Here is a 27,292-nt window from a genome sequence, read left to right as displayed (position 1 = left end):
AACAGGAAACGCTCCCCGGGTTAGCAAGAGGGACTTCCTCCATAGCTCGTGTGTGGCCTGCGTCCACCTCTGTGTGTATCCACTGCTGTCTTATTCACGCTTCTGCCTCCTTCCCAAGGCCTGGCCTCATCTTTCTGTGTGTCTGAATCTGAGCTACTGTGTCACGCATCTCTGTACTTCTTTATATTCAATTATTCATTCATCAGAGAAGCAGAAATAACACAGAGAGCCTGCGTCCACGGGTGTATTCCATCCCAGCCCTCCACCCCCTTCCCAATAGCCTGATTAGGTCTGGGTCGAACGAAGCCAGGAGACAGGAACACAACCCAAGACTCCACCCACTTGGGCCAACCCTACTGCTTCCCAGCATATGTGGTAGCAGGAAGCTGGGGTCAGGAAGCGGCAGTGGATTGGTCACCCTGAGGTCAAGCACCAGTGTTGTGACTGGTTGGCCTGGAGCCTGCCTTGTCACTGCCTGTGTGTGCCTGTCGCTCCTTGTAGCTCCATGCTGTTCTGTGAGCTTCTGTCCATCTCTCCCTTGGCCTCTGACTCCATCCCTCTATATCCCCATCTCTCTATACTCTGTCTCTGTCTCTCTCCCCCTGGTCTCGCCTGTCTCTTTGCTGCACTGCACCCCCATCTTCCTTGGCCGTTCACTCCTTCTCTCTGGCCATCCCAGTCTCACTCCTTGGCCTCGCGCCCATCTTGGGACACACATCCCTGAGTCAGCATTTTTCCTGCAGTTCTGCTGCAGTGGCGATAGGGTGGGGGGAGTATTGTATGTGTGCTCACAGCCCTGGTTGAGGGGTTTGCCTTCCGCCTCCCAGCTAAGCCCAGCTCTTGCCAGGGTGAGCACCAGAAGGGGCACATATCTATGTTTACAGGCAAGTGTACATGTTTCTGGGTGAGTAGGCCTTGACTTGCAGGTGCGTTTGTGTGTGAAGCCATGGATGTTGGTCCAAACTCATTAATTCACTCTCATTCATCCATTCTTTTATCTGTCCTTCCGCTTCCCATCATCCATCCACCCACCCACTCACCCATCCACCTGTACATCCTCTGTCATCCTCTCCATACACCCACCCAGCCATCCACTCACCCATCCACACATCCACCCATCTACTCACACCCATCCATCCACACATCCACTTATCCATACATCCACCCACCTATTCACACCCTTCTATTCATCTGTCCATCCATCCATCACACATCCTTGTATCACCCCACCCATCCATCTATCCATCAATCACCCATCTCCCCATTTATTAATACCTGTCACATCCAAGGCACTGTGTTAGGCAGCAAGGACACAACACAAGGACGCCTTCGTGGAGCCTGTGTGCCCAGCAGTCCTCAGGCATCCTCCTGCCCTGGGACCCCCGCTACCTACTCCTCCCCCGAGCCTTCCTCTCCCCCGCCACTCATGGCCACTCAGCCTTCTGAGCCCAAGCAGACGCCATTGGCCAGCACTGTCTCAACCCCCCAGCACCCTGGACTTTCCTTCAGGACACTCATCCCAGGGGGTTCATTGCTCCTCTGCCTCCCATGCTGCACTGTGCCGGAAGTCTTGTCTGTGTTGTTCCCAGTGGAACCCTGGTGTTTAGAAGCATGCCTGGTGCACAGCGGGCACTCAGAAAGTAGCCAGCACCAACACAACGGGAACACGACCAAGGGGGAGGGCTCCCTCTCCCGCTCCCCTGCCCTGTGCCCTCCCAGTGGTGGTGAGGACATCTCCAACGCAAGCTACAGAGCAAAGGAAGGCGACACTGTAGCACGCCATACTTCCACCTGCGGCACCAGCTTCCCATATGGGCACCAGTTTGTGTCCTGGCTGCTCCACTTCCTGTGCAGCTCTGTTTATGGCCTGGGAAAGCAATGGAGGATGGTTCAAGTCCTTGGACCTCTGTACCCACAGGAGAGACCCGGAAGAAGTTCCTGGCTTCTGGCTCTGGTTGGGAGTGAACCAGTGGATGGAAGATCTCTCTGTAATTGTGCCTTTCAAATAATGACATACCTACATGAATAATTCTTTTAGAAGTTGTGTTTTATTTATAGATGATATTGATTTCAGAGCTGGTGCTTGGGGAGCAGTGCTGGGAGAAGGCAGAGGGGTCCCTGCCAAGCCCACTCAGGGGACTGAACGAACCAATGCCTCGTACTTCTCTGAGAAACAGGAGAAGCATGTCCATACTCATCTCCAAAGGCCCAAGTGGAGATGGAATGAGAAACTACACGGGGAGGACTGCGTCCAGGGCCACTTCTCAGCCACCGTCAGGGGCAGTGTGAGCTATTAATATCCGGCGAACCACCACTTTGCTACTCTGGAGAGGCGCTCGGCCAAGGCTTTGTTTATACAGACTATTTTTTTTTTTTCCAAACTTCAAATCCCTTTAGGAATTAAAGTTTATCAACTGCGTTTTGGCTGTTGCCGAAGCTGGGGCTCAGAACAAGGGTGACCCAGGCAGGGTTCGGATCCAGGTTCCTGCAGATGCCTGCGCAGCCCAGCCTGGGCCTGCCGCTCCAGCGCTCAGAGCGTCCCAGGTCGGCGCACCTTGAGTTCTGGGGGCTTGGATCGCCCCCCCCCCACATCTGGGACAAGCAGCAAACAGGTCGAGACCCCCACGTCTCCGGATCCTCTCCCTCCCCGCCCCCGGAGGAGGAGGAGGCGCACCGGGTCCCAGGGACTCCCCTCCTTCCAGGCTGGGGAGGGAGGAAGGGGTGCAGGGGGAGGAGCCGAGGGGAGGAGCCGGGTGGCACCGCGGCGGGCGCGCGGGGCTGCGGTGGCAGCGGCGGCGGCGGCGGCGGCTCGGGGTGAGTCCGCTCCTCCCCTCCCCCTGCCAGGCCGACCCCGGGTGCAGGGGTGCGGGCGGCCCCGGAGCGCGGGCGCTGAGCTGGCTGCTGCAGAGGCGCGTGGCTCGCGGGGAGCGGGGAGCCGGCGCGCTGCGGCACTCTCGGGGGAGGGGCACGTGGCCCTGGAAGTGGCGACCGAGGTGGGGGTGGGTTCCCGAAACACCTGGGTGTACTCCGCCCCTCGCCCACCCTTCCCCAGGGCATGTGGCACGTTTATCCAATCCATGGCCCCTAAGGACGCAGCATTGCGGCCATTTGAGGTCCCTCACCGTCCCCCTCTTCCTGCAGCGTCTTGGGACCCCGGCATCTTATCCGCCCCCCACACACACACTTAAAAAAAAAAAAAAAAAAGAAAGAAACCCGTCCTCTCTGCAGCCCGAATAGGCATTAAAGACTCCAATTCCCATCAGCCCTTGCAGCATCGGGTCTATGAAACCGCAGAAGTGCGAGCGCGAGGCCTGCTGGGAGTTGTAGTCTCTAAGCTTTAACAGGCGCTGGTGGGGGACCGCAGGTGGGAGTGGGGCTGCTGGACGCCCCCGGGGGTCGCTCGAGGTCGGACCGCTGGCAGCGTGGGGCACGATGTGATGAGGCTTGAGCCGAGCTGTTCTGTCAGCGTCGGCCCTCAGCTCAGACCCCCTTTCACCTTCCGGCGCGTGGGGACGGGTCTGCAGCCCCTTGTCCGCCCTGCAAACCCCCATGGGCTGCCGCCAGCCGCCGCCTCAACTGCTTCCAAGGACCCGGCAGGGATAAGCGCAGGTGAGTTGGAGCATGCCAGGCTCGGGGTCCTGGCCTGCCGCACCAGGGCGACACCTGTCCATCTGTCAGCCCTGATCCGTCTGTGCCAAATGTACCCTGTGTCCCCGGCCAACCCAGCTGCTGTGTCTGCCCCAGCCCACGTGTCAGTAGTACCCCTTTTCTCACCTGGTCCCTCTCACTGATGCCTCCGGGAACCCTCCGCTTCCCAACTGACCCCTGTGCCCGGCTACCTTTGTGCCCGGCTTCTATATGTCCTCCATGTCTGCGCCTCACCCTCTCTGCTGCCCACAGCCCCGCTGGCGGCGGTCACAGCCCCCTGTCCTCCCCACGCCGGCTGCTTGCTCCTGGCCATCCCGAGTGGCAGTCCAGGGCTTCCCCTCCGCATGCCCACCCCGGCCTCCTGTCCGGGCCTCGGCTTGCCCTGCCCGTGGTTTGTGTCTCTCTATCTTCACATCCCCCCAGTGTGACTCTCATCCATCTGCACTGTCAGGACACTTGCCTGTCTGCCCTGTTTCCCCACTCGCGTGCGCCTCTGGATCTTGATGCTTTCACCATCAGCCCTGTTCCGACCTCCTTCTCCGGCCCCTGTGAGCTTATCCCACGCTAAGCTCCACTCCTGCTGCTCCCCACCCTGGCCCCACTGTCCAGAGCTCCTCAGTGGCCCCTTGGGACAGGGCAGCCAGAGGGTCTGGTCCGTCATGGTATACCTGTGAGTCTGCCTGCTTGCCTTCTGACTCCCTTGGGATCAGGTCGCTAGGGAGTCACAGGACCCTGCTCCCTGCCGGCTCTGCACCGGTGCCTGGCATGTTGCTGGTCCCCAATGAGTGTTTGTTGAATGACTCAGTGAGCAAAAGAGTGGTGAGGATCCATCACCATGTCTGTCCCTCACTAAACTCAGCGTCACCCTAATCCCAGTGCCCTTGTCTGCCTGCCCTGTTCTCTGCCCAGCCTCCTCGCCTCTGTCTTCGTGTCCATTCTTGCCCACCGCCTTCTCCCTGGCCAACCCTCCCCAGCGTGTGTCCCCCACCCGCCTCGCCATCTTCCCCTATCCCTGTGGTCTGGCCTGCACGCTCTCTTCTGCCCTCCACTCCCTTCCGCCCCATCCTGCTCCCCACATCGCCCTCCCCAGCTCAGGATCCTGGGGCCGCCATGTCAGGAGACTACGAAGATGACCTCTGCCGGCGGGCGCTCATTCTGGTCTCGGACCTGTGCACCCGGGTCCGGGACGCTGACACCAATGACAGGTGCCAGGAGTTTGAGGAACTTCGGATCCGAGGCTATCCCCGGGGCCCGGATGCAGGTGAGCAGCGCCCTCCTCCATCCCCGACACCTTGTCTCAGCCCTTGGCCACGCAGTCCCTCTGGGCACGCAGTCCCCCTGGCCATGCAGTCCCTCTGGGCACGCAGTCCCCCTGGGAGTCTCATCTCCGCCCTGCTGAGCCAGGCTCAAGCCTGCAGCCTCTCCCAGGTCTCCCACATGGGTGCAGAGGCCCAAGCATTTGAGCCCTTTGCATGTCCCTAACGACACTCAGCAACCCTCTGAGGCTCAGGAGCGTCACGCGGCTCACCCAAGGTGCCATCCTGCAGAATAAGGGCAGTTGTGCGTACACGCTGACCACCGGAACAGGGTGCTCCTATCAGGCATGTAGGGAGGCAGGGCGACACACACCATTCATGGGGAAGCCCTTGCACGCTGCAGGTCACTGGTCTGCAGCCTGGGGGTTGGATCCTGGTAAGACCCCTGGAGCTGGAGTGCCTGAGGGTCCCCTACCCACCTTGAAGTTCCACAACTTGCTAGAAAGATTCACAGAGCTCAGGGCTGGAGGAAACACCAGGTTCTGCTGCCCGTGCCTGGCTGAGGTCTTTTGGGGTCTGTCTCCTTGATAAAAACGGGTAAGGGGTCCTTAGGGTCCACATTTCCGCGAGGGTTAACCTCGTGCACTTTCTGTGGCTTCACTGAGTGGCGCCAGGCCGGAAGGACCCCTTTTCCCTTCCCCCCCTGCGACCCTTGACCTCAGTCATTCCACTCCACTTTCCCTGCTGGCGGCAGCTGCCTGCTCCCCACGCTGGACCCACTGTGTCCCTGGACCAAGGCTTGCCCTCTGTTTGCAATACAAAGTAACATTACCTTGAAGACCACTTCTGGAAAGCCCGCCTCCTGGTACTGGTTACTGAGTGCGCTGAACAGTCATGCTTGCTGTCACATTTCCACACTCTGCTGGCTTCCTGGACCCCTGGAAGAGGCAGGACTGGCTTTTCCTACTTGGCCAATAGGGGGCCAGGCTCAGAAGGGTTACATTGCATCCCCAAGGTCACTCGGCCAGCTGTGGTTTGAACCATGACCTGCTGCGGGGTGCCGGACGGTGGTTACTTTTCCTCTATCATCTCTGAGCATTTTGGAGAGTGAGGAGAGGGCCTGGGTCCTACTTCAGGTGTGTGTCCCTTCCAGAGTCTGTGAGCCAGAGCTGGGCAGTTAGGCGACAGCTGAATTCCAACCCCAGGACTGTCACTTATGGCCCTTGAAAACTTGCACAAATCTCTCAGCCTGTCGGAAACCGTCATGCGGGACCCCCTACCTCCTGGGGTTGTGGGGCTTAGGACAGTGCGTGGGGAAGGTGGGCGTCTTCCACACTTCCCCCCAGTGGGCAGTGCCTTTTGACTCTACCCCTTGCCTTCTGGCCCCGCCTCTTGCCATCTGACTCCGCCCCCTTGCCATCTGACCTCACCCCTGTCCTCCTTTGCCAGACATCTCCGTGAGTCTGCTGTCTGTCATCGTGACGTTCTGCGGCATTGTCCTCCTGGGCGTCTCCCTCTTCGTGTCCTGGAAGCTGTGCTGGGTGCCCTGGCGCGACAAGGGAGGCTCAGCAGTGGGCGGCGGCCCCCTGCGCAAAGACCTCGGCCCTGGGCTGGCGGGCCTGGTGGGTGGTGGAGGCCACCACCTCGGGGCTGGCCTGGGTGGCCACCCACTGTTGGGGGGTCCACACCAGCATGCCCACACTGCCCACCACCCACCCTTTGCCGAGCTGCTGGAGCCAGGTGGCCTGGGGGGCACGGAGCCCCCCGAGCCCTCCTACTTGGACATGGACTCTTACCCAGAGGCTGCCGCAGCCGTGGTGGCTGCTGGGGTCAAACCGAGCCAGACGTCCCCTGAGCTGCCCTCTGAGGGTGGGGCAGGCTCTGGGGTGCTCCTGCTGCCCCCCAGCGGGGGGAGCTTGCCCAGTGCCCAGTCGCATCAGCAAGTCACAAGCCTGGCCCCTACCACCAGGTGAGAAAATGCTATGGGCTGTGACAGGGCTGGGACCCTCGCTCCCCTGGCTCTGGGGTGGGAGTCGGGAGAGGCCATGCTTGGCAGGTCTGAGACTGCGTAGCAGGAGCAGGGGCTTAGGTCTGGGTGCTGGGGTTTGGCAGGAAGCGGCAGCCAGGGCTGGGAAGCTGGGGTGAAGCAAGTGGAGGGGCTGGTGCTCAGAGCCAGGTCCCTGAGGCACGAGGCGACTGTCCAGGCCAGGTCCAGCAGTGCAGCCTGGAGTTCACTGTCCACAGCCCCTGGCTTTGCCCAAGTTCAATGAGCACCCACTGCACAGGTTCTTCAGAAAGTTCGTGGAAACGTAGAATGAAAATACAAGCTCATTTTGAGAAAAAAAGTTCGAAATCATGCATAGCTAATTTTTAAAAAACGGAATATATGCATTTTCCAGAAAGTTTTTGAAGACCCCTCGAGCTGGCTCGAGCCGGGTGTCGGACACAGGACTGCCAGGAGTGGTGGCTCACATTGGCTGGCTCAGATGCACCTGCAGTCACAAGGTTGCTGGGCAGCTCAGGGGCCTGAGGCTGAGAGCCCCGAGCCAGGTGGTAGAGGAGGAGCAAGCAGAGGGGCAGTTAGCCAGGCAGAGAGGCGAGCGCATGACCTGGCCTCCCAGGTGCAGGGGACAGGCTGGGCAGTGCATGGTCTCTGTGGCCTGAGAGCAGGTCACAGCAAAGGGCACCTGGACATGTGGCCGAGGGCCGGGGCCCACCCTGAGGGTGCTGGGAGCAGAGGACAAGGCCAGTGTCCGGAGGGCGAGACGGGTGCCCAGGCAGGAGCTGCAACTGGAGCAGGAGGGAGCGTGGCCACATGATCCCCTGTGTGGTGACTATACAGGTGTGGAAACGGGGTGTCAGAGGGAGGAGACAGACCCGGAGGGCTTGAGGGGCTCGCTCAAGGTCAGAGGTGAACATAGGAAGGGAATGGCGGGGAGGACACACAGGGAGCCGCTCACTCCAGCCCGCTCTCTCAAAGGTACCCAGCCCTGCCCCGGCCCCTCACCCAGCAGACCCTGACCACCCAACCGGACCCCAGCAGTGAGGAGCGGCCGCCTGCGCTCCCCTTACCCCTGCCGGGCGGCGAGGAAAAAGCCAAACTCATCGGCCAGATCAAGCCGGAGCTGTACCAGGGGACTGGCCCTGGGGGCCGGCGGGGCGGCAGCTCGGGGGACGCGGGGACGCCCTGTGGCCGCATCAGCTTCGCCCTGAGGTACCTCTACGGCTCCGACCAGCTCGTGGTGCGGATCCTGCAGGCCCTGGACCTCCCTGCCAAGGACTCTAATGGCTTCTCCGACCCCTATGTCAAGATCTACCTGCTGCCAGACCGCAAGAAAAAGTTCCAGACCAAGGTCTGGGCATGGGGCTTACACATCTGGGTGTGAGGGAGGAGGAGCTGGACCCCTGGGTGTGAGGCAGGAGGCTCTGGGCTGGACCCCTGGGTGTGAGGGAGGAGGGTCTGGGCTGGACCCCTGGGTGTGAAGGAGGAGGGGCTGGACCCCTGGGTGTGAGGGAGGAGGGTCTGGAGCCCTGGGTGTGAGGGAGGAGGGTCTGGGCTGGAGCCCTGGGTGTGAGGGAGGAGGGTCTGGCCCCCTGGGTGTGAGGGAGGCTCTGGGGCCATGTTTTTTTGTCTGTCACTCTCACCCAACCTGCCAGGTGCACAGGAAAACCCTGAACCCCGTCTTCAACGAGACATTCCAGTTTTCGGTGCCCCTGGCGGAGCTGGCACAGCGCAAGCTGCACTTCAGCGTCTACGACTTCGACCGCTTCTCGCGGCATGACCTCATCGGCCAGGTGGTGCTGGATAACCTCCTGGAGCTGGCCGAGCAGCCCCCCGACCGCCCGCTCTGGAGGGACATCATGGAGGGCAGCTCGGTCAGTGGCCCCGGCCTCCCACTAGATCCCTCTGCTTGGTGCAAACTTCTTAGCATCCTAACTTCTTGTCTGCACCTGGAGTCACGGAGGGTCAGGGCTCCTAGCTTCTGCTCGCACCATGAGCTCTGCCGTCTGACCCCTCCCACCTCCTGACCCCAAGCTGCTTCACACTGCATCCAGCATCCTGCCTTTGCAGTGTCCAGCCCCTCTCGGGCGCCTGGGTTTTCATGGTCAGACTCCTCCATGTTCCGGCCTGCTTCTCCAGAGCCTCCGCTGGACTCTTGTTTGGTCATTTGCAAAGCAGATTGACAAGATCTCCTTCCACGCACTGGCCACTCCCAGACGCCAGGCCACAGCCAGAGAGCCAGGAATTCAACTTAGATCTCCCTTGTGGGCGGCCAGGACGCAAGTACCTGCACCATCACCTGCTTCCACCTATTGGCAGCACCCTGGAATTGGAAGATAGGCCAGCTCAGCCTCCCAGGCCTTCCAGTGTGGGCTGTGCCCCAGGCCTACCCCCATACCTAAACCCCTGGCCTCAGGGGCTATTCACTCCTTCGAACCCCGCTCCTTTCAGGATTGGGATATGGGGATCCCAGGCAGCCCTCAGGAGCTGCAGGTGGCAGGGTACACGTGGAAGGGGTCTGGGAACCTTGGCAGAGGGCAGGGGCCAGGGAGAGGGTGCCTGAAGGCCCAGGAAGAACGGCAACAGAGGGGACAGGTGGCTGGGTGCAGGGTGGCTGGGGGCAGGGTGGCTGGGTGCAGGGCGGCCAGGGTGCAGGGTGGTCAGGATCCAGGGTGCAGGGCGGCCTGCCTGTGCTGCCCTCCTGGTCTCCCCTGGGCCCTGGTGAGCTTCCTGTCTCTCTCCGAGGCTGGCTCCCTGAGGGGCTCCTGCCGTAGTCTGGATTGCTCTCTCTCACTCATTCTCTCTCTCCCATCTCGAATGGGGAATCTCAGGCTGCTTTTTCTCTCTAGGCTCACCCACTCATTTTGGTCCCTGTGCTGCTCCTGCCCTGCCCCCAGCCCAGCCCGATGTCTATTCTCTGACCCCTCGCTTACCCAGGGGCTAGTCTCCCTCTCTGGGTCTCTGTCCCGCCTCTCTCTCTAGGTCTCTTTCTTCTCTTTGGGTCTCTGTCCCCTCCTTCCCCGGGTCTCTGTCCCCTCTTTCTGGGTCTCTGTCTCCCCCCTTTGGTCTCTGTCCCTTTCTCTCTCTGGGTCTCTGTCCCCCCCTTTGGTCTCTCTCTCTGGGTCTCTGTCTCCCCACCTTCTCTGGGTCTCTTTCCTCTCTCTGGGTCTCTGTCCCCCCCTTGGTCTCTCTCTCTGGGTCTCTGCCCCTCCCTTGGTCTCTCTCTCTCTGGGTCTTTGTCCCTCCCTTGGGGTCTCTGTCCCCCCAGTCTCTAACCCTCTCAGTTCGGTGCTCCTTTTGGCTCTGCACACCGCCCTCCTGTCCTCCAGGCTGCTGTTTCTCTTCGTGGCCTTTCCCTCCCCCACTCCCTCTCGCCTCTTCTTGTCTCCCCACAGAACAAACAGGCTTTGACGGGCAGGCAGCTGTGCCCGCAAGCCACCAGGCCTTGGCCCAGAGTCAGGTTAAGTGGATCAGAGGGAGCCCAGGAGCCTGCACGTAGGAGCAGAGCCAGTGGGGGAGGCTGAGGCAAGGTGTGACTGACCCCTGTTCCTGCAGGAAAAGGCAGATCTGGGGGAGCTCAACTTCTCACTCTGCTACCTCCCCACGGCCGGGCGCCTCACCGTGACCATCATCAAAGCCTCTAACCTCAAAGCGATGGACCTCACCGGCTTCTCAGGTGGGTGGCCAAGGGTGGGGCCAGGCAGCAGGGGCGGGCTGGACCCCTGCGTATGAGGGAGGAGAGGCTGGACCCCTGGGTGTGAGGCAGGAGGGGCCTGGACCCCTGGGTGTGAGGGAGGAGGGTCTGGGCTGGAGCCCTGGGTGTGAGGGAGGAGGGGCTGGGCCCCCTGGTGTGAGGGAGGAGGGTCTGGACCCCTGGGTGTGAGGGAGGAGGGGCTGGACCCCTGGGTGTGAGGGAGGAGGGGCTGGGCTGGACCTCTGGGTGTGAGGGAGGAGGGTCTGGGCTGGACCCCTGGGTGTGAGGGAGGGGGGTCTGGGCTGGACCTCTGGGTGTGAGGGAGGAGGGTCTGGGCTGGACCCCTGGGTGTGAGGGAGGAGGGTCTGGACTGGACCTCTGGTCTGAAGGAGGATTTGCTGTTGAGGCCTGTCACTTTCTGCCCTCAGACCCCTATGTGAAGGCCTCTCTGATCAGTGAGGGGCGGCGTCTGAAGAAGCGAAAAACTTCCATCAAGAAGAACACGCTGAACCCCACGTACAACGAGGCGCTGGTGTTCGACGTGGCTCCCGAGAGCGTGGAGAGCGTGGGGCTCAGCATTGCGGTGGTGGACTATGACTGGTGAGGGACCTGACCGGGCCTGGGGGCGGGGCCTGAGGGTGGGGCCTGGTGGACCGAGGGGTGGGGCCTGTGGTAGGGCCCGCCTCTCACCCGGCCCCTGCCACCAGCATTGGACACAACGAGGTGATTGGCGTGTGTCGCGTGGGCCCAGATGCTGCGGACCCGCATGGCCGTGAGCACTGGGCCGAGATGCTGGCCAACCCGCGGAAGCCTGTCGAGCACTGGCACCAGCTGGTGGAGGTGAGTGGCTCCCCGGAGGCCAGGCTGGACCCCTGGGTGTGAGGGAGGGTGCCAGGGTGGGCAGCTGGGCCACCAGCTGATTAGGAGCTCAGTAAGTTGGGTGGCACAGTATGGGATGGCAGGAGGAGCCAGGGTTGGGCCTCGTTGTGGCCCAGCACTTCCCCTCTCTACAATGGATGTACAAATAAAGTCAAAATAAAGAGTCAGAGACTCTGACAGCAGCTGGCACCCTGCCAGCCTGTTTCTGTGTGGGGTGGCCTGCGTGAGGAGCTCAGGAGAGCTGCGAGCCAACTGCAACCACAGACGTGGGGGCCTTTGCGATTCTGATCTGTATTTTTGAAATTATAAATCATAACTGGTCAAAAGACAAGGTGACGCATGGTCATCCTCTTTGAGGAAGACAGAAGTTGACTTGGAAAATGGAACCAAGGACTTTGCTTCCATTAAACCCAGAAGCAGGAGCAAGGCGGAATTCCCGATGATGGCTCTGCGTCCCGCGTGGCATGGCCTTCGTTTGCCGTCTGGTCCGTCACGGGCTTTCTGGCATCGATGTCGCTGCTTCCTCCATGTTGCAGTAACATACCCCCTCTCGGGATTGCCTTCAACTGTGACACGCCACCCCTCTCCCACTCCCGAGTGCAGATCTCGCATGGCTGGCACTGGCAGGCCCAAGCACTTCCCCAGCTGGGATCCAAAGCCAAGTGGCCGTGCCTGGGTGCAAAGCCTGCAGGCCGCTCTGCCTCCCACCATTCACCCTTCTCCTCAACAACTTAGTCATTCCAGAATTCTCCAGAAGCTTCTGCTGAGCCCCCGCCCAATGCTGAGTAGCACTGCAGGTACACAGAGGACCCTGGTTGAGGTCCGGCCCTGCTCCTGCTCTGGAGGGTCTGTCCCACTGTGCCTCAGTGAGGCTCAGGAGCTGGGTTGTAATGCCGGAGCCGCTGACAAGGGCATGGAGGTGATGGCGCAGGCAGAAAGGGCTGGTGACAATTAGTGCTTCTGCCCCATTGGTCCTCTCCCCACCAGTCCTGACCCCTGTGTGTACCCCCTTGCAGGAGAAGACTTTAAGCAGCTTCACCAAGGGCGGCAAAGGACTGTCAGAAAAAGAAAACTCAGAGTGAGGGGTAAGGAGACTACCAGAGAAGGAGGGGCTGGGCCAGACCCCTGGGTGTGAGGGAGGAGGGACTGGACCCCTGGGTGTGAGGGAGGAGGGGCTGGGCTGGACCCCTGGGTGTGAGGGAGGAGGGGCCGGACCCCTGGGTGTGAGGGAGGAGGGGCCGGACCCCTGGGTGTGAGGGAGGAGGGGCTGGGCTGGACCCCTGGGAGTGAGGGAGGAGGAGCTGGGCTGGACCCCTGGGTGTGAGGGAGGTGCAGCCTCCTGCGAGATCCCTAGGTCCCTGTTGGGATGCTGGCAGAGCTACGGCAGGTGGGGCTCTTACTACCTGTCAGCAGACCCCTTCTCCGTTTCCCTGGCCTGCAGGTCTGGTCTTGGCCCAGAGACCCCATCTCTTCCGACTCAGACCGCGAACTCATCTCCTCGAAGCCATAACGTCCGAACTGCCGGCAGGGCAGCCTGGGCTTGCCTCTCCTGCCCATGGAGGAGTGTTCGGGGGGCATTTGGCCTCCCCCGTGTCTGCCTTCTCTTCCCTGGGGCTCCCCTCAAGGCGAGGAGGGGCCATGCATGTCTGGGGGACCCCTGCCCCCCTCAAGCCCTCCCCCCTGTGTGTCTCTCTGTGTGCTGTTTGTCCAAGACTTGGTGTTCTGCCATTCATCCTCCACATGAAGGTCTGTGGACGAGTCCTGTGTCTCCTCCCCCTAGACACACACCTGTGTCCATCATCCCCCTCCTGGTGGCCATCTCTCATCCCACGCGTCATCTGGTCAGTCCCCCCAACTGCTGCTGCTATGAACGCCAGAATAAACACACTCATGGGTCTCTCCCTGTGTGCCCCTGTGCTCTCTGGGACCGGACAGCCTTGCAACAGGAGGTCACATACATACACACACAGCCCTAAGGAGCAGACAGGGTTGAACAACCTCTGTAAAAGTGCAAGGGCACAGAGGGGCTTCAGGCGCGGTTGCCTGGGGCCAACCAGCGGCTTTCTGGCTGCACTGGCTTCGCTAGGGGAAGGTGTCTGCAGGGGCTGTCGAGACGGCCACCCTGTGGATGCAGAAGCCCAGAACCACAAGCCGTGAGATAATATCACAGTTTTCGGGGCCATCCGGGACCAGGGTTCATGCCGGGGCCACGTCAATTGGCGTCTCTGTCATGTTCCCGCTGGGCAGCATGGGCGGGGGGGGGGCCTCCCTTCTGTGCGCCTCTTTTTTTTTTTTTTTTTTTTTCTTTCCTTCCCAAACATCTTGCGAAGAACTCGGGTCTGGGGCAAGCCGGAGTTGCAAAGCAGCCTGCGACAGTGAGCATCTGTCATTTTGGGGGCTGCAGCTGAAGTACAGCCTTAGCAGGGGAAGGAGGAAGGAGGGCAAAGTTAGAGGGGAGGAAATTCACCAGCTTCTAACAACTGCAAGGGATTAGCGGCACCTGCTGGGATCTCCCACTGGGTGGTCCCCTCTCCCTCCGCCTGAAGGCTGCAGAGAATTCTGATTGGTTCTGCTCGGGCTTGGGCCAGTCCCTGTGTCCTCAGGCCTGGAGCCCCATCCCTGACTCTGCCAGCTGGGCTGGTCTTGCTTTAGGATGGCCCAGAACCCCTCAGGCACTCATCCCTTTGGGCTATAATGGTGATTTCAGCTCCTTGAAACCAAGCCAGTCTTCAGTGGAGATTCCAGCCAACAGTCAGGGCACTGCGCGTCAGGCAGCCCTTGCCCGTGGCAAGGTGTTACTGTCTGTTTCCCGTTACACCCTGACCCTCTGCCTCACGCTGGAGGATGCCTTGTTGGCAGATAGCAACACTCTAAATTGGGAGATTCCCAAAGAAAGTCCTGCCTAAGTCCCAGGCAGGTCTTGTTGGAGAGGGAGCAGTGGATCAACATTCAACCCATCACAACTACCTTAAAACACAGCTTCCTCACAAACCTGATGTCCATTTGCCTCACCACAGTCTCACTCCTCCATGATTTCCCCCGTGAGAATTTTTAAAAATGCTCTTTCCAGGCCCAATGCCATAGCCTAGTGGGTAAAGTTCTCACCTTGCAAACACTGGGATCCCATGTGGGAGCCGGTTCTAATCCTGGCTGCTCCACTTCCCATCCAGCTCCCTGCTTGTGGCCTGGGAAAGCAGTGGAGGACGGCCCATTGCTTTGGGACCCTGCACCCGCGTGGGAGACCCGGAAGAGGATCCTGGCTCCCGGCTTTGGATGGGCTCAGCTCTGACCATTGCAGCTACTTGGGGAGTGAACCAGAAGATGGAAGAGATCTTTCTCTTTGTCTCTCCTTCTTTCTCTCTATATAAATCTGCCTTTCAAACAAAAATTTAAAAATCTTTAAAAAAAAAAAGTTTATATCATCTCCCAGATACCTGACCCGCAACAAGCGGCTGAACTGGAAGCTATCTTAAGCTCCAATGACTGGCAGATGTCCCAGCAGTCAGGGGAGGACTGCTTGGACACGGAAGACACCCTTTGGACATGTGAAGTGGCTCAGATAAGCCTCAGAACACCCCGTGCGTGGCAGGAGACAGGTGGAAAGGAGACGTTGGTGGGAACCTGGAGCTGCAGGTAGCAGCGGGAGCAGGAATGGGCGCCCTGCAACCTTTGGGGTGGAGAATGAGGGACACCATGGTCAGAGCAAAATCCCCATTAACTTCCCGCCTGGCTGAGTCAGCCTACCTTGATACGCCTACCAAGCAGGATGCTTTGGGGGGGTCCTAAGAGAGTCTGATGGCTGGTTCGGCGAGCAGGGACACCACGTGGTTCAGCAAGTGCTAGGCTTTGGTGCGTGATGAGGTATCACGGTGTTGCACATGCTGACGGCTGATGGTGTTCTAGGCACAGCCCGGAGGTGTCTCAGAGCACCAGAGGAGGGGCTGTCACGTGTCCTCTGCAGCGCTGTGGCCTCTTAGAAGTTCACCTCACTTTCCTTGTGGGGGAGCCCCACTGTGGTGACCCCACCTGCAAACCATGTGGCCAGGTAAAGTTCCCCCCATTCTCTTAGTACCACTAATTGAAGACTGGGCACCACACATGTGACTCATGAGCTCCTGGGGAACATTGGGTGGCCAGACTCATGTCTACCCGACAGCACCTTGCTAACTGCTTCCAAGCGGGCTGTGGTGTTAAGCAAGGCCGCAGGGCTGGACCGCCATCACCCCCAGCTGTCATCCTGGGAAGTGGACCCTTGGGCCATCTCCCTGTCCTCCTCCCCTGCCGGCCAGCTGGGAAGGTGACCCTTCGGTGCCATCCGTGGGGTTTCCCTGCAGTGTGTCGCACACAGGGCGGGCGGGAGAATGTCCTTCCTCTGGAAGGCCGGATGCCGTTTCGTGAGGTGTGTCCACTACGCTTGTGACTCCTCCGCCTCCGGGCTGACCACCACCCTGACTTAGGGTGTGGCATCCCACAAGCATGGCTTGCTTGCTTGTTTGTTTTGATTAGATGGAATCCTACCAGATGTGGCCTCTCGGCCTATGAGGAGTGTCCTTGTGACTGCTGCTGGTTGAGCATCGGAGTGGATTCTGGGGGCGAGCATGTGGCACAGCCCGTTAAGCTGCTGGATCCCATTCCCAGTCAACTCCCAGATGTCGAGCTCTGATCCAGCTCCCTGCTCACACGCTCGGGGGCAGTACGCAGTGGCCCAAGTGCTTGGGTCCTTTCTACCTGTATGGGAGACTCAGAGTTCCTGGCTTTTGCCTGACCCAGCATTGGCTGATACGGGCCTTCGGGGAGTGAACCTACAGGTGGAGCCCTCTGTCTCGCTCTGCCTCTTCACCTTCAATTATCAGATTATTTGAAAGACAGAAACAGATAGACCAAAGGGTCTTCCATCTGCTTGTGCACTCCCCAGAGAGCCACAACAGCCAGGGCTTGGCCAGGTTGAAGCCAGGAGCCAGGAACTTCACCTGGGTCTCCCATGGGGTGGCTTTGTCAGGCACTGACAGGGCAGCACTGTATCAGAAGTGGAGCAGTCAGGACTTGAACCAGTGCCCATATGGCATTCTGGCACTGCAGGTGGAATATTAACTTGTCTGCTACTGCACCAGCCCCTTCAGTTTTCTTCTAGAGGTTTTGTTGTTTAAACTTCCTATTTAGATTGACAGTGTATGGTGCGAGGTGAGAGTCACAGAACTGTCTACTGGCCCAGCTCTGTTTATCCAAAAGGCTCATCTTCTCCCTTACTGCGTCACAGCGTTACTTCTGCATTAATCGAATGACTGTATAAGTGCTGTGCGTTCAGTCTCATCCCTTTCGTCTGTTTGTCTTTGCTTGCAGTAGCATGTTGCCTTGTTCTGTTCAGACTTGCTCTCTATGAGGGCCTCTGGCTGATCAGATGGTTTTTGATGAAGGGGATTTATTGGCATGCAGGACTGGGCTACGTAAGTGGTTTCAGGCTTAGCTGGATCCAGGTAATACGGCGAATTTTCAAGAACGCACCTCTCCTATTTGGGCTTTGGTTTTTCTTCTGTCTCTCAGCTTCCATATCAGACAGGAACTCTTCTCTCAAGGTGGCACAGAGCCTGCGCCAGCTCCAGCCTCTCTCAGACTAGCATGTCAGGAAACAGAGCTGAGAGCAAAGTGCCCGGGTGGACTCCTTGGCACCAGTTGTGACGGGCACACCTCTAGGTCAGTCATCGTAGCAAGGCTGACGAAGGCCTGCGATGAGCCAGGTCTAACCCTCGTGCTTGGGAGCCTGAGATTGTGAATTTTGCCAGAAAAGTGAGAGTTTTAACAAAATGAAAAGAGAAACTACAGACTGCATTAAAACCTTTACAAACACACGTCAGATGAAGCGCTGAGGCACAAAACAGCCAAAGAACAAGAAGGAAGCAGCCCATGCGTTATTTGTTTTTCTATTCTTTTCTTTTTTGAAAGAGTTACCTATTTTTATTGGAAAGACAGATCAGATTTATAGAGAGAAGAGACAGAAAAAAAAAAAAAGATCTTCCATCCACTGGTTCACTCTTCAAGTAGCCACAGCAGCGGCAGCTGAAGCCAGGAGCTTCTTCCAAGTTTCCCACGCAGGTGCAAAGTTCCAAAGACTTGGACCATCCTCCTCCACTTTCCCAGGCCACAGGCAGGGAGCTGGATGGGAAGCAGGGCAGCCAGGACACAAATGGGCACCTGTACGGGATCCCTGCGCTTACAAGGTGAGGATTTAATCATTGAGCCGTCATGCCAGGCACACAACTCAAGTTTTCAATGGGCCAAATGTCTGAACAGACACCTCGCCAAACAGGATATAAAGATAAGAAGCACGTAAGAGAGACGCCCGATACCAAAGGTCCCTGGGTAACTGCAAATTAGAGCAGCCACAAGCTACTACCGCTACCTATTAAAATGGCTCCAATCCAAACCCCAGTAGCACCCCACACGGGGGAGGGTGTGAAGCCACCAGAACGCATAGTCTTTGCTGGGGGGAATACAAACTAATTCAGCCCCTGTGGAAGCCAGCGTGGCAGTGTCTTACAAAGCTAAACATTCTCACCATATGGTGCAGCCTTCGCGCTTGCTGGGATTCACCCAAATGAGTTGAAAACTTATGTCCACACAAAAACCCGCGTACAAATGCTCCCAGGCACAGTAACCAGGATCACCAACTGAGAGGGCCTCCGGGGAGGAATCGCACCCGGTGCGTCCATGCAATGGGATGTGAGTCAACCCTAGGAAGACGCAGGCTGTCAAGCCACGAGAGACGCCCCGCCCCAGGAACCAGGAATCCGAAGTGTCCTTGAGACAAAAAAGCCCATGTGGAAAGGCTGTACTCTGCACAATGGCAAGAACCTGACAACCCGGGAAAGTGCAACTTGTGGAGGAAGAAGGGCCTCTGGGTGCCAGACGTCTGGGCTGAAGCAAGGACGAGCTGGCGGAATCGAAAGGGCTTTGTTGTTTGTTTGTTTTAAAGATTTATTTTTTATTGGAAAAGCAGATATACAGAGGAGGAGAAACAGAGAGGAAGATCTTCCGTCTGTCCATTGATTCACTCCCCCAAGCGGCGGCAATGGCCCATAGGGTTTTTAGGGCAGAGAAATTTCTCTCTAGGGGTCAGTATGATGGCTCAACAGGCTAATTAATACTATGCCTGCAAACACCAGCATCTCATATGGGCCCTAGTTAATGCCCCAGCTGACCCACTTCCCAGCCAGCTCCCTGCTTGTGGTCTGGGAAAGCAGTCAAGGATGGCCCAAAGCCTTGGGACCCTGTGCCCACATTGGAGACTCGGAAGAAGCTCCTGGCTCCTGGCTTTGGATCGGCTCAGCTCATTTGGGGAGTGAATCAGAGGACAGAAGATCTTTCTCTCTGTCTCTCCTCTCTGTAAATCTGCCTTTCCAATAAAAAATTGAAAAAAAAATTTTTTTAAAGAAACATCTTCTGTAATGGTGGATAGGTGACTATGCAGTTTTCCACACCCAGAGTAAAGAAACCCTGAAGGAAACCACAGACTTTGGGGGACACTGGTGCTCCAGCGTGGGCTCATCATTTAGCAGGTGCACCGTTCTGGTGGGGGATGCTGAGAAAGGGGGAGGCAGGAGGTAAGTCGTGGAGTTTCCTCTCACTTTTGCTATGAATCTAAAACAGCTTTGAGAGCCCAGCGCAATAGTGTAGTGGTTAAAGTCCTCGCCTTGAACTCGCCAGGATCCCATATGGGCGCCGGTTCTGCTCCCAGTGGCTCCGCTTCCCATCCAGCTCCCTGCTTGTGGCTTGGGAAAGCAGTGGAGGACGGCCCAAAGCCTTGGGACCCTGCACCCATGTGGGAGACCTGGAGGAAGAAGCTCCTGGCTTCGGATTGGCTCAACTCATTTGGGGACAGAATCATTGGACAGAAGATCTTTCTCTCTGTCTCTCCTCTGCATATCTGCCTTTCCAATAAAAATAAATAAATCTTTTTTAAAAAAAAGCTTTGAAAACAAAGTCTGCAGGGCAGCTTTTGGAGTTCAGTGACTCCAAGGAGTTGGAGTCAGGAAACTCTAATGTGAGTGAAATGATTTTAATTTCTAGTCCAAGGGGCAACCTCCTGCCATAAGCAAGAAGCACCCCGAATGAAATAATCGTGGGGTTTTTATAGTAAAAGAATCAAAAGCTACGTGACAGCGAGCAAGTACATGATTAGGGGCTAACAGTGACACAAAACAGAAAGCATGTGACAGGAATTTACAGTACAGGCTTGGGGGTCCTGATCATACCACTTCAATGCAGATGTAATAAAACAGCATGCCTTGAAGGTAGCTGTCTTTCCTGTAAATCCAAAAACTCCAAAATTCTCCCTATTCCTGTCTGCCTCCTGCTCTTTCAGGAAACAAGAGCTTTGCTCCTAAGAGGTTGCAGGTGTCTCTCTGGAGATTCCAGACTTCCAGGAGGACAGTTACCTTGACAACTAACCCTTTCAGCCAGCATCTTGGTACAAGGGGTTGAGCTGTCTCACACCATGTCACATTCCACATGAGCAGTGGCTGCAGTCCTGGCTGTCCCCCGATCTTAGACCCCCGCGGAAGGCAGCAGAAGCTGGCTCAGGACCCACATGGGAAAGCTGGATGGAGCTGCAGCCAACACGGGGAGTGAAGCAGTGACTGGAAGATCCCTCTTTGCCTCTCAAAAAAAAAAAAATATATATATATATATATATATATTTATATATGTTTATATATATAAAATGCTGAAGTTTATTTTTAAAGTTTATTTATTTTTATTGGAAAAGCAGATTTACAGAGATAAGGAGAGACAGAGAGAAAGCCCTTCCTAATGCTGGTTCACTCCCCAAGTGGCTGCAATGGCCAGAGCTAAGCCAATCTGAAGCCAGAAGCCAGGAGCCTCTTCCGGGTCTCCCACGCGGGTGCAGGGTCCCAAGGCTTTGGGCCGTCCTCGACTGCTTTCCCAGGCCACAAGCAGGGAGCTGGCTGGGAAGTAGAGCAGCCGGGACAGGAACCAGGGTCCATATGAGATCCTGGTGTTTGCAGGCAGAGGATTAACCAATTGAGCCATCCTTTTAGGCCCAAGTCGATTTTAAAATGAATGAATAACACAAAGAAAAAGACTTGATGTAAGAGAGACGTTAGCTGACAGTGACAGCTCCATCTTGGCTTAGGAACTGTAAAAAAGAAAAAAACAACGCACCACAACAGTGCAAGCTGTGACGAGCGGAGATGGTGAGGGCATACATGGGAGCAGCCCGTACTTCTCGACTCCCCGCCCCGTAAGCCTGAAATGGCACGCACATAAAGTGGGAAAAAAGGAGAGAGAGAAAGGAGTGCATTTAATGAAAAAGGAGATCAGAGTGAACAGATGTCCGTCCGGCCGGAACAGCAGGCGTCCGTTATATAGGTCCAAGTTGCAGTGGGTGTCCTCACTAATAATAGTCCACCCATTTGGCTCTTCGAAGAGGCGGCAGAAGCGAATGCCCTTGGCCCGCGGACGTGTCTGAGCCCACCACCGTGCTTCCCGGGCACGCCATGTCTCTCTGCAGGCCTGCAAGCCCACCCTATCACCCCCTGGATGTGGGGGGAGAGGCGCAGCCAATCAGGAGCGGCTCGCCGCCGACGTCACCAGTTGCCATAGCCTCCTGGGGCTCGCCCCCACCCTTCCGTGGCGCCCTCTGGCGGCTGCAGGCTGGAGTCGACAGACATCCAATGAGAGGAGCGCTGAGATGCCGTTAGGGAGGGCACGGTTGCCATGACTACCCCCGGTCCTCGGGCTCCGGTGCTCTCCTCGCCACCTGGTGCCTAGCAACCCTCGGACACCTGCTCCACCCGTGCGCGTGCCAGCTGAGGGCAGCCAATCAGGGGGGGCCGGGCCTCCGTGACGTCACCAGTTGCTAGGGCTGTGTGAGCGCGGCACGAGTTCTCGCGAGCCCTCTGGAGAGCCGCGCGCGGCCGTGGCGGTTGGTGCGCATGCGCTCACGGCTCAGAGACAAACGCGAGAAAAAGGCGGGAAAGGGCGACGCGTGGAGCGAGAAGCCCCGCGGGGCAGCGTGCGTGACTGACGGGCGGACTGGCCGACAGACCCCCCCAGGAAAGGCCTGCCGGAGGATGTGGCCCCTGGGGAAGTCTAAGAGACACACACGGCCGTGGACAGGGCTGCACGGGACGGCAGGACAGTGACAGGACCGCGGGCAGTGTCCGCTCGGGGAACTGAGCTGTGGGGAAGCGATGGAGAGCATGGGGTCAGCGGCCAAGTGCAGGGCCACCCACCGAGAGGCCCAAGAACCCTGTCAGGGAGACACCAGGGCCAGAGGGTGACCAGCAGTGTTGCCATGAGGCAGGCCGCCATGAAGACTCCGATCAGAGAAGCGATGTGGACAGGGCCAGGCCAGGTAGGCAGACCCAGGGAAGAGCGGCATGAGCAGGGAGGGTAGGAGAGGGCAGAAAGAAGGGGTGAGGGCAGACGCAGAGGGGAGCACAGCAAGAGGGCGGCCTGGGGGAGCAGCTGGCTGGCCCGGGGAGCCGGACACAGTGGACCCCGACGACGACAGCGATCGTGGAGGCAGAGGCGGCCGAAGGAGAGGATGGACGGACGGGGCCTGGCATAAGAGACACCCCCCTCCCGTGGGGGTGGCAGGCAGCCTGGAGGTGGAGCAGGACAGCAGGGTGGAAGTGGCAGGGCCAGGACGGGCGACGGGGAGGACACGGTCCCTCGGAAGGAACAGGGCACAGAGTGACAGCAGGGACATGAGAGCCAGAGAAAGGGGTGGAGAGTGGCAGGGTTGCCCAGGGCCCGTGTGAGGGCCGAGGAGGACACACAGCCGTGGGGACCCCAGGACCACCTCGTCCCACGGAGTGCTGCCAACCGCCCCATCACAGGCTTCCTGCCACCTCTGTCAGCTGGAACTCTGTCAGGGGTGTTTCTGGAAGGTCTCCACGCGGATTCCGGATGGCTGAGCACGTAAGTCTCCAGCCCCCTCTGAGTGCCCAAGTGTGCCCAATCGCCCTTTTATCCCTCTGTCCACCCACGCGAGCTTCTCCCTGCGGCTGCCACTGGCTGCCGTGGAGACAGCAGCGGGCAGCCCCAGGACCTGTACGTGCGTGCGGCCAGGCAGTGCTCAAATATCGAGCGTCCAGCAGCGGGAAGTATTTCAGGGAAAAAAAATGAGCCACGTTGAGAGGACAGGGTCCCAGAGGTGCTGACAGTGGGGGTGACGCAGACCACTGCTCCCACAGAAACAACCCCAAATGCTGGACCTCCTGCCCCCCTTTCTTTTAAATCCTCAAGGCCTTGAAGGTGTCGTAAGGGCACCTGCTCTGTGGGACTCTGTCCCCCTTCCAGTCCCAGAGCCGGACCAGGAGAGTCCACCACACCTTCCTTCCTTCATTGTCCCCTCCCCCTCCGCGGGCTCCTCTTATGGCCTTGGCCTTGGAGGATCTTGCAAGGATGCTGGGCTCCCCGACACTCCCCTCGCGGTGCAGGCCAGCATCATGGACTTGGGGGTGAAGACGTCTTGGTGGAACCCTTGTGCTGCCTTCAGGACAGGATGCTGGCTGAGGAGACCCCTGCGGCCCGATCTGTGTGTCAGAGGGACATCCAGGGTCAGCAGGGGCCGGAAGTCGAGATTAAGAGAAGGAATATTCATATTCAGAGCTTTCACCTGCAGGTTCACCTGCCAGCTGCCCACAGCAGCTCTGGCTGCATCAGAGGAGGGAGCAGGGCGCAGTTGAGGTCTCACCTGCAGGTGGTGGGCACCCAGCCACTCGAGCTGTCGCCCACAGGAAGCTGAACCCAGGTGCCTGGCAGGAGCCTCTGAACTTGCATCCCGAAAGCAGGATCAGTCTCCCAGCCCAGGAGTTAATGTTTAATTGAGCACATACTAGCTTTCAGACGCAATTCAGCGAGAGGAGAGAAGACAGGTTCAGATGGTGGTGTCCCTTGTTGAGAGCCAGCTGGCGGCAGCGGGCAGCCCTGCTGCTAAGGACACCGCAAATAGTCATGGTGCGTGTGCCTGCGTGGCCATGCAAGTTCCTTGCCCACCAGGGAACTCATCTGCAACTGTACATTGAGTGAGTGGATAGATAATCCTTGTTTGGTTGAAAAAAAAAAAATGTTGCCTGTGAAGCTGGCATTTGCTTGGTCAGCAAATCCCCATTCCCTTCCCTCGGAAGAGCCCCCGTTAGCAGTTGTTGGCGGCTCCTTCCGGCCTGTGTTTCACACGCGTGTCTCGTGAGCGCGTAGTACTCAGTAGTGAGTGAGTAGTATTGTTTTGAGCAAGCGTGCGAGTGTGTTTAACATAAATGGATCATACTGTACATACTGTTCTGCAGCTTGCTTTTTTAACTCCACAGTATGTCTTGGCAACCCATCCGGATTTATTTAAAGATTCTGTCCCATGCCTTCCACCAGCTGCAGCAAGCTTCCAGGAAGCGTGCGGATTCTCTGTCCGGGCGCTGTCCCTGGACATTGGCGTTACTCCTACTCTTGTTGTTGAGGAGCGGCACTGCCGTGAGCAGCTTGTGTGGCTGCCCCGGGTCCTGGCAGGAGACGTAGGAGCTCAGGTCTTGGCTGGGCATATCACCTCAACAGAGGGAACCCCTGCTGTAATGGGTGCCTCCGCCTTGGCGCCTCGCCCAGCCCCTCCAGGCTGCAGGTCCGTTCAGGGCTGCTCCGAGGTTCTGGTTCCGGGGCCTGGTTGCGGGGGGCAGCTTCTCAGGAGAGCTTCTCACAGCACAGCAGGGGCGTCCAAGACCTCAAAGCCCCGGGCAAGGCTTCCCAAGGCCCTGGCTCAGAATGGAGACCTTGTGTCCTCATATGCAGCATTGGCCAACCGGGTCAGGTGGCCCTGTGCAGGACCAAGTGCTTGGGAGGGACCCTGTCTGAGTGCAAGGCCTTGGCAAGGGTGTGGATGCTGTGGCAGGCGGGGTCACAGACACCCTGATGGCCACTGGCACCCACACACAGCGTGTTAACGAAGTACCAGGTGGCACTGGGCAGAGCACGGCGCTAGTTCCCCGGGGCCCTTGCCCTGTGTGGCTGCTGTCCCTGCCGGCTTCCCCATCAAGCCCCAGAGCCCAAGGGTCAATTCCCGCTATCCTGTCAACTTGCCTCTTGGGGTGGGACTTCGGACAAATCCCACTCTCCATTGCTGTTGTCCAGGCTGTAGAAAGGGGTCGATAAATCCAGCCTTCCTTGCTTCGCGCAGCAGGATTCCTCAGTCATGGCGTGGGGCAGGCGGCAAGGCCACAGGAGGCAGTGCTGACTCAGGCCTTCGCTTGGAAGTTAAGTGCTGACGCCCATTGAGAGGAAATGAGTGCGAGCTGCGTGAGAGCAGAGAGAACCGGCAGATACTGCCTAACTGTCGGTCACACCTGCAGAGAACAGAGCCCCAAGGCAAACTGGTGTAGGAGGGAGAGAGTGTTTGAAGGCAGTGCTGTTTTGGGGCTTGCGCAATGGAGTGGCTTAGGGTTCGGACTGGCATCAGGAGTGGCTGGATCAAGCACTCCAGTGTTGCCAGGAGCTGCTTTCTCTGTTTTCCTGTGTGTCAGCTTTGTTTGCTGAGCCTCTGCTCTGCTGTGGCAAGGTCTTGAATAGCTTAGGGAAAGATGAAAAGAACCAGTCCCCTGCAGTAGATGCATTACGAAGTGCCACGGACCCCGGTAGGTGATATTCCTCTTGCAGATGGGCGCAGCCTTGCCAGGAGGTACAAGTGTGTGCAGCAGCATGGGCCGGGCAGCCGGGTGGCCTTCTGGAGACCCCCAAGGACCCCTGGCGTATGTTCTTGGCAGGATACCTGGGCGTCAGGCTGGGTCATGAGCTGTTCCTCCAACAGCATGAAGGGGAGCTCTGGAGGGTTCCCCAGACACAATCGGAGTGGCACTGCCAGGACAGGAAGCAGCACGCGTTAGACCGACAGCGGGTAGATGGTTACTGCCCTCCCCTGGGGAAGTTGAGCCTGGCAAGGAGAATGCTAAACAGGTAGATTGGGGATTTTTTGAAAAAGATTTATTTATTTTTATTGCAAAGTCAGATATATACAGAGAGGAAGAGAGACAGAGAGGAAGATCTTCCACCAGATGATTCACTCCCCAAGTGACCGCAACGGCCGGTGCTGTGTCGATCCGAAGCCAGGAGCCAGGAAATTCTTCCATGTCTCCCACACAGGTGCAAGGTTCCAAGGCTTTGGGCTGTCCTCGACTGCTTTCCCAGGCCACAAGCAGGGAGCTGGATGGGAAGCAGAGCTCCTGGATTAGAACCAGCTCCCACATGGGATCCCAGTGAGTTCAAGGCAAGGTATTCAGCAGCTAGGCCACTGCACTGGGCCCTCAGTTGGAGCTTTGAAAGTTGATTTGGGAAGCGGCATTTGGGCTGGCAGCTGGGGCGTTGGCCAGGATGTCCACATCTGGCTTGGGTCTCAAGCTCCAGCGCGACTCACGTCCCTACACCTGTGGCCCTGGGATGCAGGGGCGAGAGCTCCGGGATGGGGCTGCCCACCCTTGGCAGCTGCCACGCTGAGTTCCCAGCTGCCAGCTCAGGCCCGCCAGCTGCCAGCTCAGGCTCTGTGGGAGTGAACACGCAGCTGGAAGCTTTTTTCTCATCTGTCTCATCTGTGTCTCTGTTAAAATAAAATGAAAAAGAGCCCATGAGATGGCTCAATTGGCTAAATCTCCACCTCCAAGTGCCAGGATCCCATATGGGCACCAGTTTGTGTCCGAGCCACTCCACTTCCCATCCAGCTCCCTGCCTGTGACCTGGGAAAGCAATCAAGGATGGCCCAAAGCCTTGGGACCCTGCACCCGTGTGGGAGACCTGGAAGAGGCTCCTGGCTTCTGGCTTTGGATCGGTGCAGCTCCGGCTGTTGCAGCACATGAAGAGTGGATGGAAGACTTTCTGTCTTTCCTTTTCTCCCTCTGTAAATTTGCCTCTCCAATAAAAATAAATGAATCTTAAAAAAATAAAATGAATTAAAAATTTTTCTGTGAAAGTGAAATGGGAGTGGCACAGAGGTTGTCTGTCCTGACTCCTCCATTTAGCGAGGGGGAAGCTGGAGGGCAGCTTGCACAGTTACCACCAGGCCATCCAGCCTGTCTCCCCGCAGGCAGGACAGACCTGGTCCAGGGAAGAGCTGGATGAATGAATGATAAGCCAGGAGCCAGGAGCCTCTTTTGGGTCTCCCATGCAGGGGCAGAGTTCCAAGGCTTTGGGCCGTCCTCCACTGCTTTTCCCAGGCCACAAGCAGGGAGCTGGATGGGAAGTGGAGCAGCTGGAACACGAACCAGTACCTAATGGAATCCAGGTGCCTGCAAGGTGAGGATTTAGCCACTGAGCCACGACGCTGGACCTACTCAGTAACTTCTGCATCCATGTCATCAGCAATCAGACCCAGGGCATCTCCCCGCCCCGGGGACCGCCCTCCCTCACACCTACACCGCCCCGGGGACCGCCCCCCCCCACACCTACACCTACACCGCCCCAGGGACGCCCTCCCTCACACCTACACCGCCCCGGGGACCGCCCCACACACACCTACACCTACACCGCCCCAGGGACGCCCTCCCTCACACCTACACCTACACTGCCCCAGGGACCGCCCTCCCTCACACCTACACCTACACTGCCCCGGGGACCGCCCTCCCTCACACCTACACCTACACTGCCCCGGGGACCGCCCTCCCTCACACACCTACACCTACACTGCCCCAGGGACCGCCCTCCCTCACACCTACACCGCCCCGGGGACCGCCCCCCACACACCTACACCTACACCGCCCCGGGGACCGCCCCCACACACACACCTACACCTACACCGCCCCAGGGACGCCCTCCCTCACA

At 58.3% G+C, this 27,292-nt stretch overlaps 4 protein-coding genes across 4 annotated transcripts in view; 3 read left to right on the top strand and 1 right to left on the bottom strand.

The window, feature by feature from the left end:
- Positions 1–27,292, top strand: part of GARIN5A (golgi associated RAB2 interactor 5A) — a 123,603-nt gene that overhangs the window by 8,116 nt on the left and 88,195 nt on the right. The gene's annotated exons all lie outside the window — the stretch shown is intronic.
- Positions 1–27,292, bottom strand: part of EMC10 (ER membrane protein complex subunit 10) — a 140,661-nt gene that overhangs the window by 27,174 nt on the left and 86,195 nt on the right. The window lies entirely within an intron of this gene.
- SYT3 (synaptotagmin 3) lies at positions 2,808–13,174 on the top strand. The gene is made up of 10 exons (XM_058674968.1): positions 2,808–3,609; positions 4,739–4,909; positions 6,354–6,873; positions 7,885–8,257; positions 8,562–8,780; positions 10,462–10,582; positions 11,029–11,200; positions 11,308–11,440; positions 12,496–12,564; positions 12,921–13,174. Exons 1-9 carry the CDS (start codon positions 3,438–3,440, stop codon positions 12,559–12,561), a joined length of 1,947 nt encoding a protein of 648 aa, XP_058530951.1. The 5' UTR covers positions 2,808–3,437; the 3' UTR covers positions 12,562–12,564; positions 12,921–13,174.
- The window catches only part of LRRC4B (leucine rich repeat containing 4B), a 50,521-nt gene continuing 45,539 nt past the window's right edge, over positions 22,311–27,292 (top strand). Inside the window, exon 1 of the mRNA XM_058674967.1 lies at positions 22,311–22,420. The gene's annotated coding sequence lies outside the window, so the exon portion shown is untranslated. The remainder of the gene's footprint in view (positions 22,421–27,292) is intronic.

Source organism: Ochotona princeps, chromosome 16, assembly GCF_030435755.1.
Source record: "Ochotona princeps isolate mOchPri1 chromosome 16, mOchPri1.hap1, whole genome shotgun sequence".
In the NCBI taxonomy this organism is placed as follows: domain Eukaryota; kingdom Metazoa; phylum Chordata; class Mammalia; order Lagomorpha; family Ochotonidae; genus Ochotona; species Ochotona princeps.
This window is presented reverse-complemented; position numbering and strand designations above follow the sequence as displayed.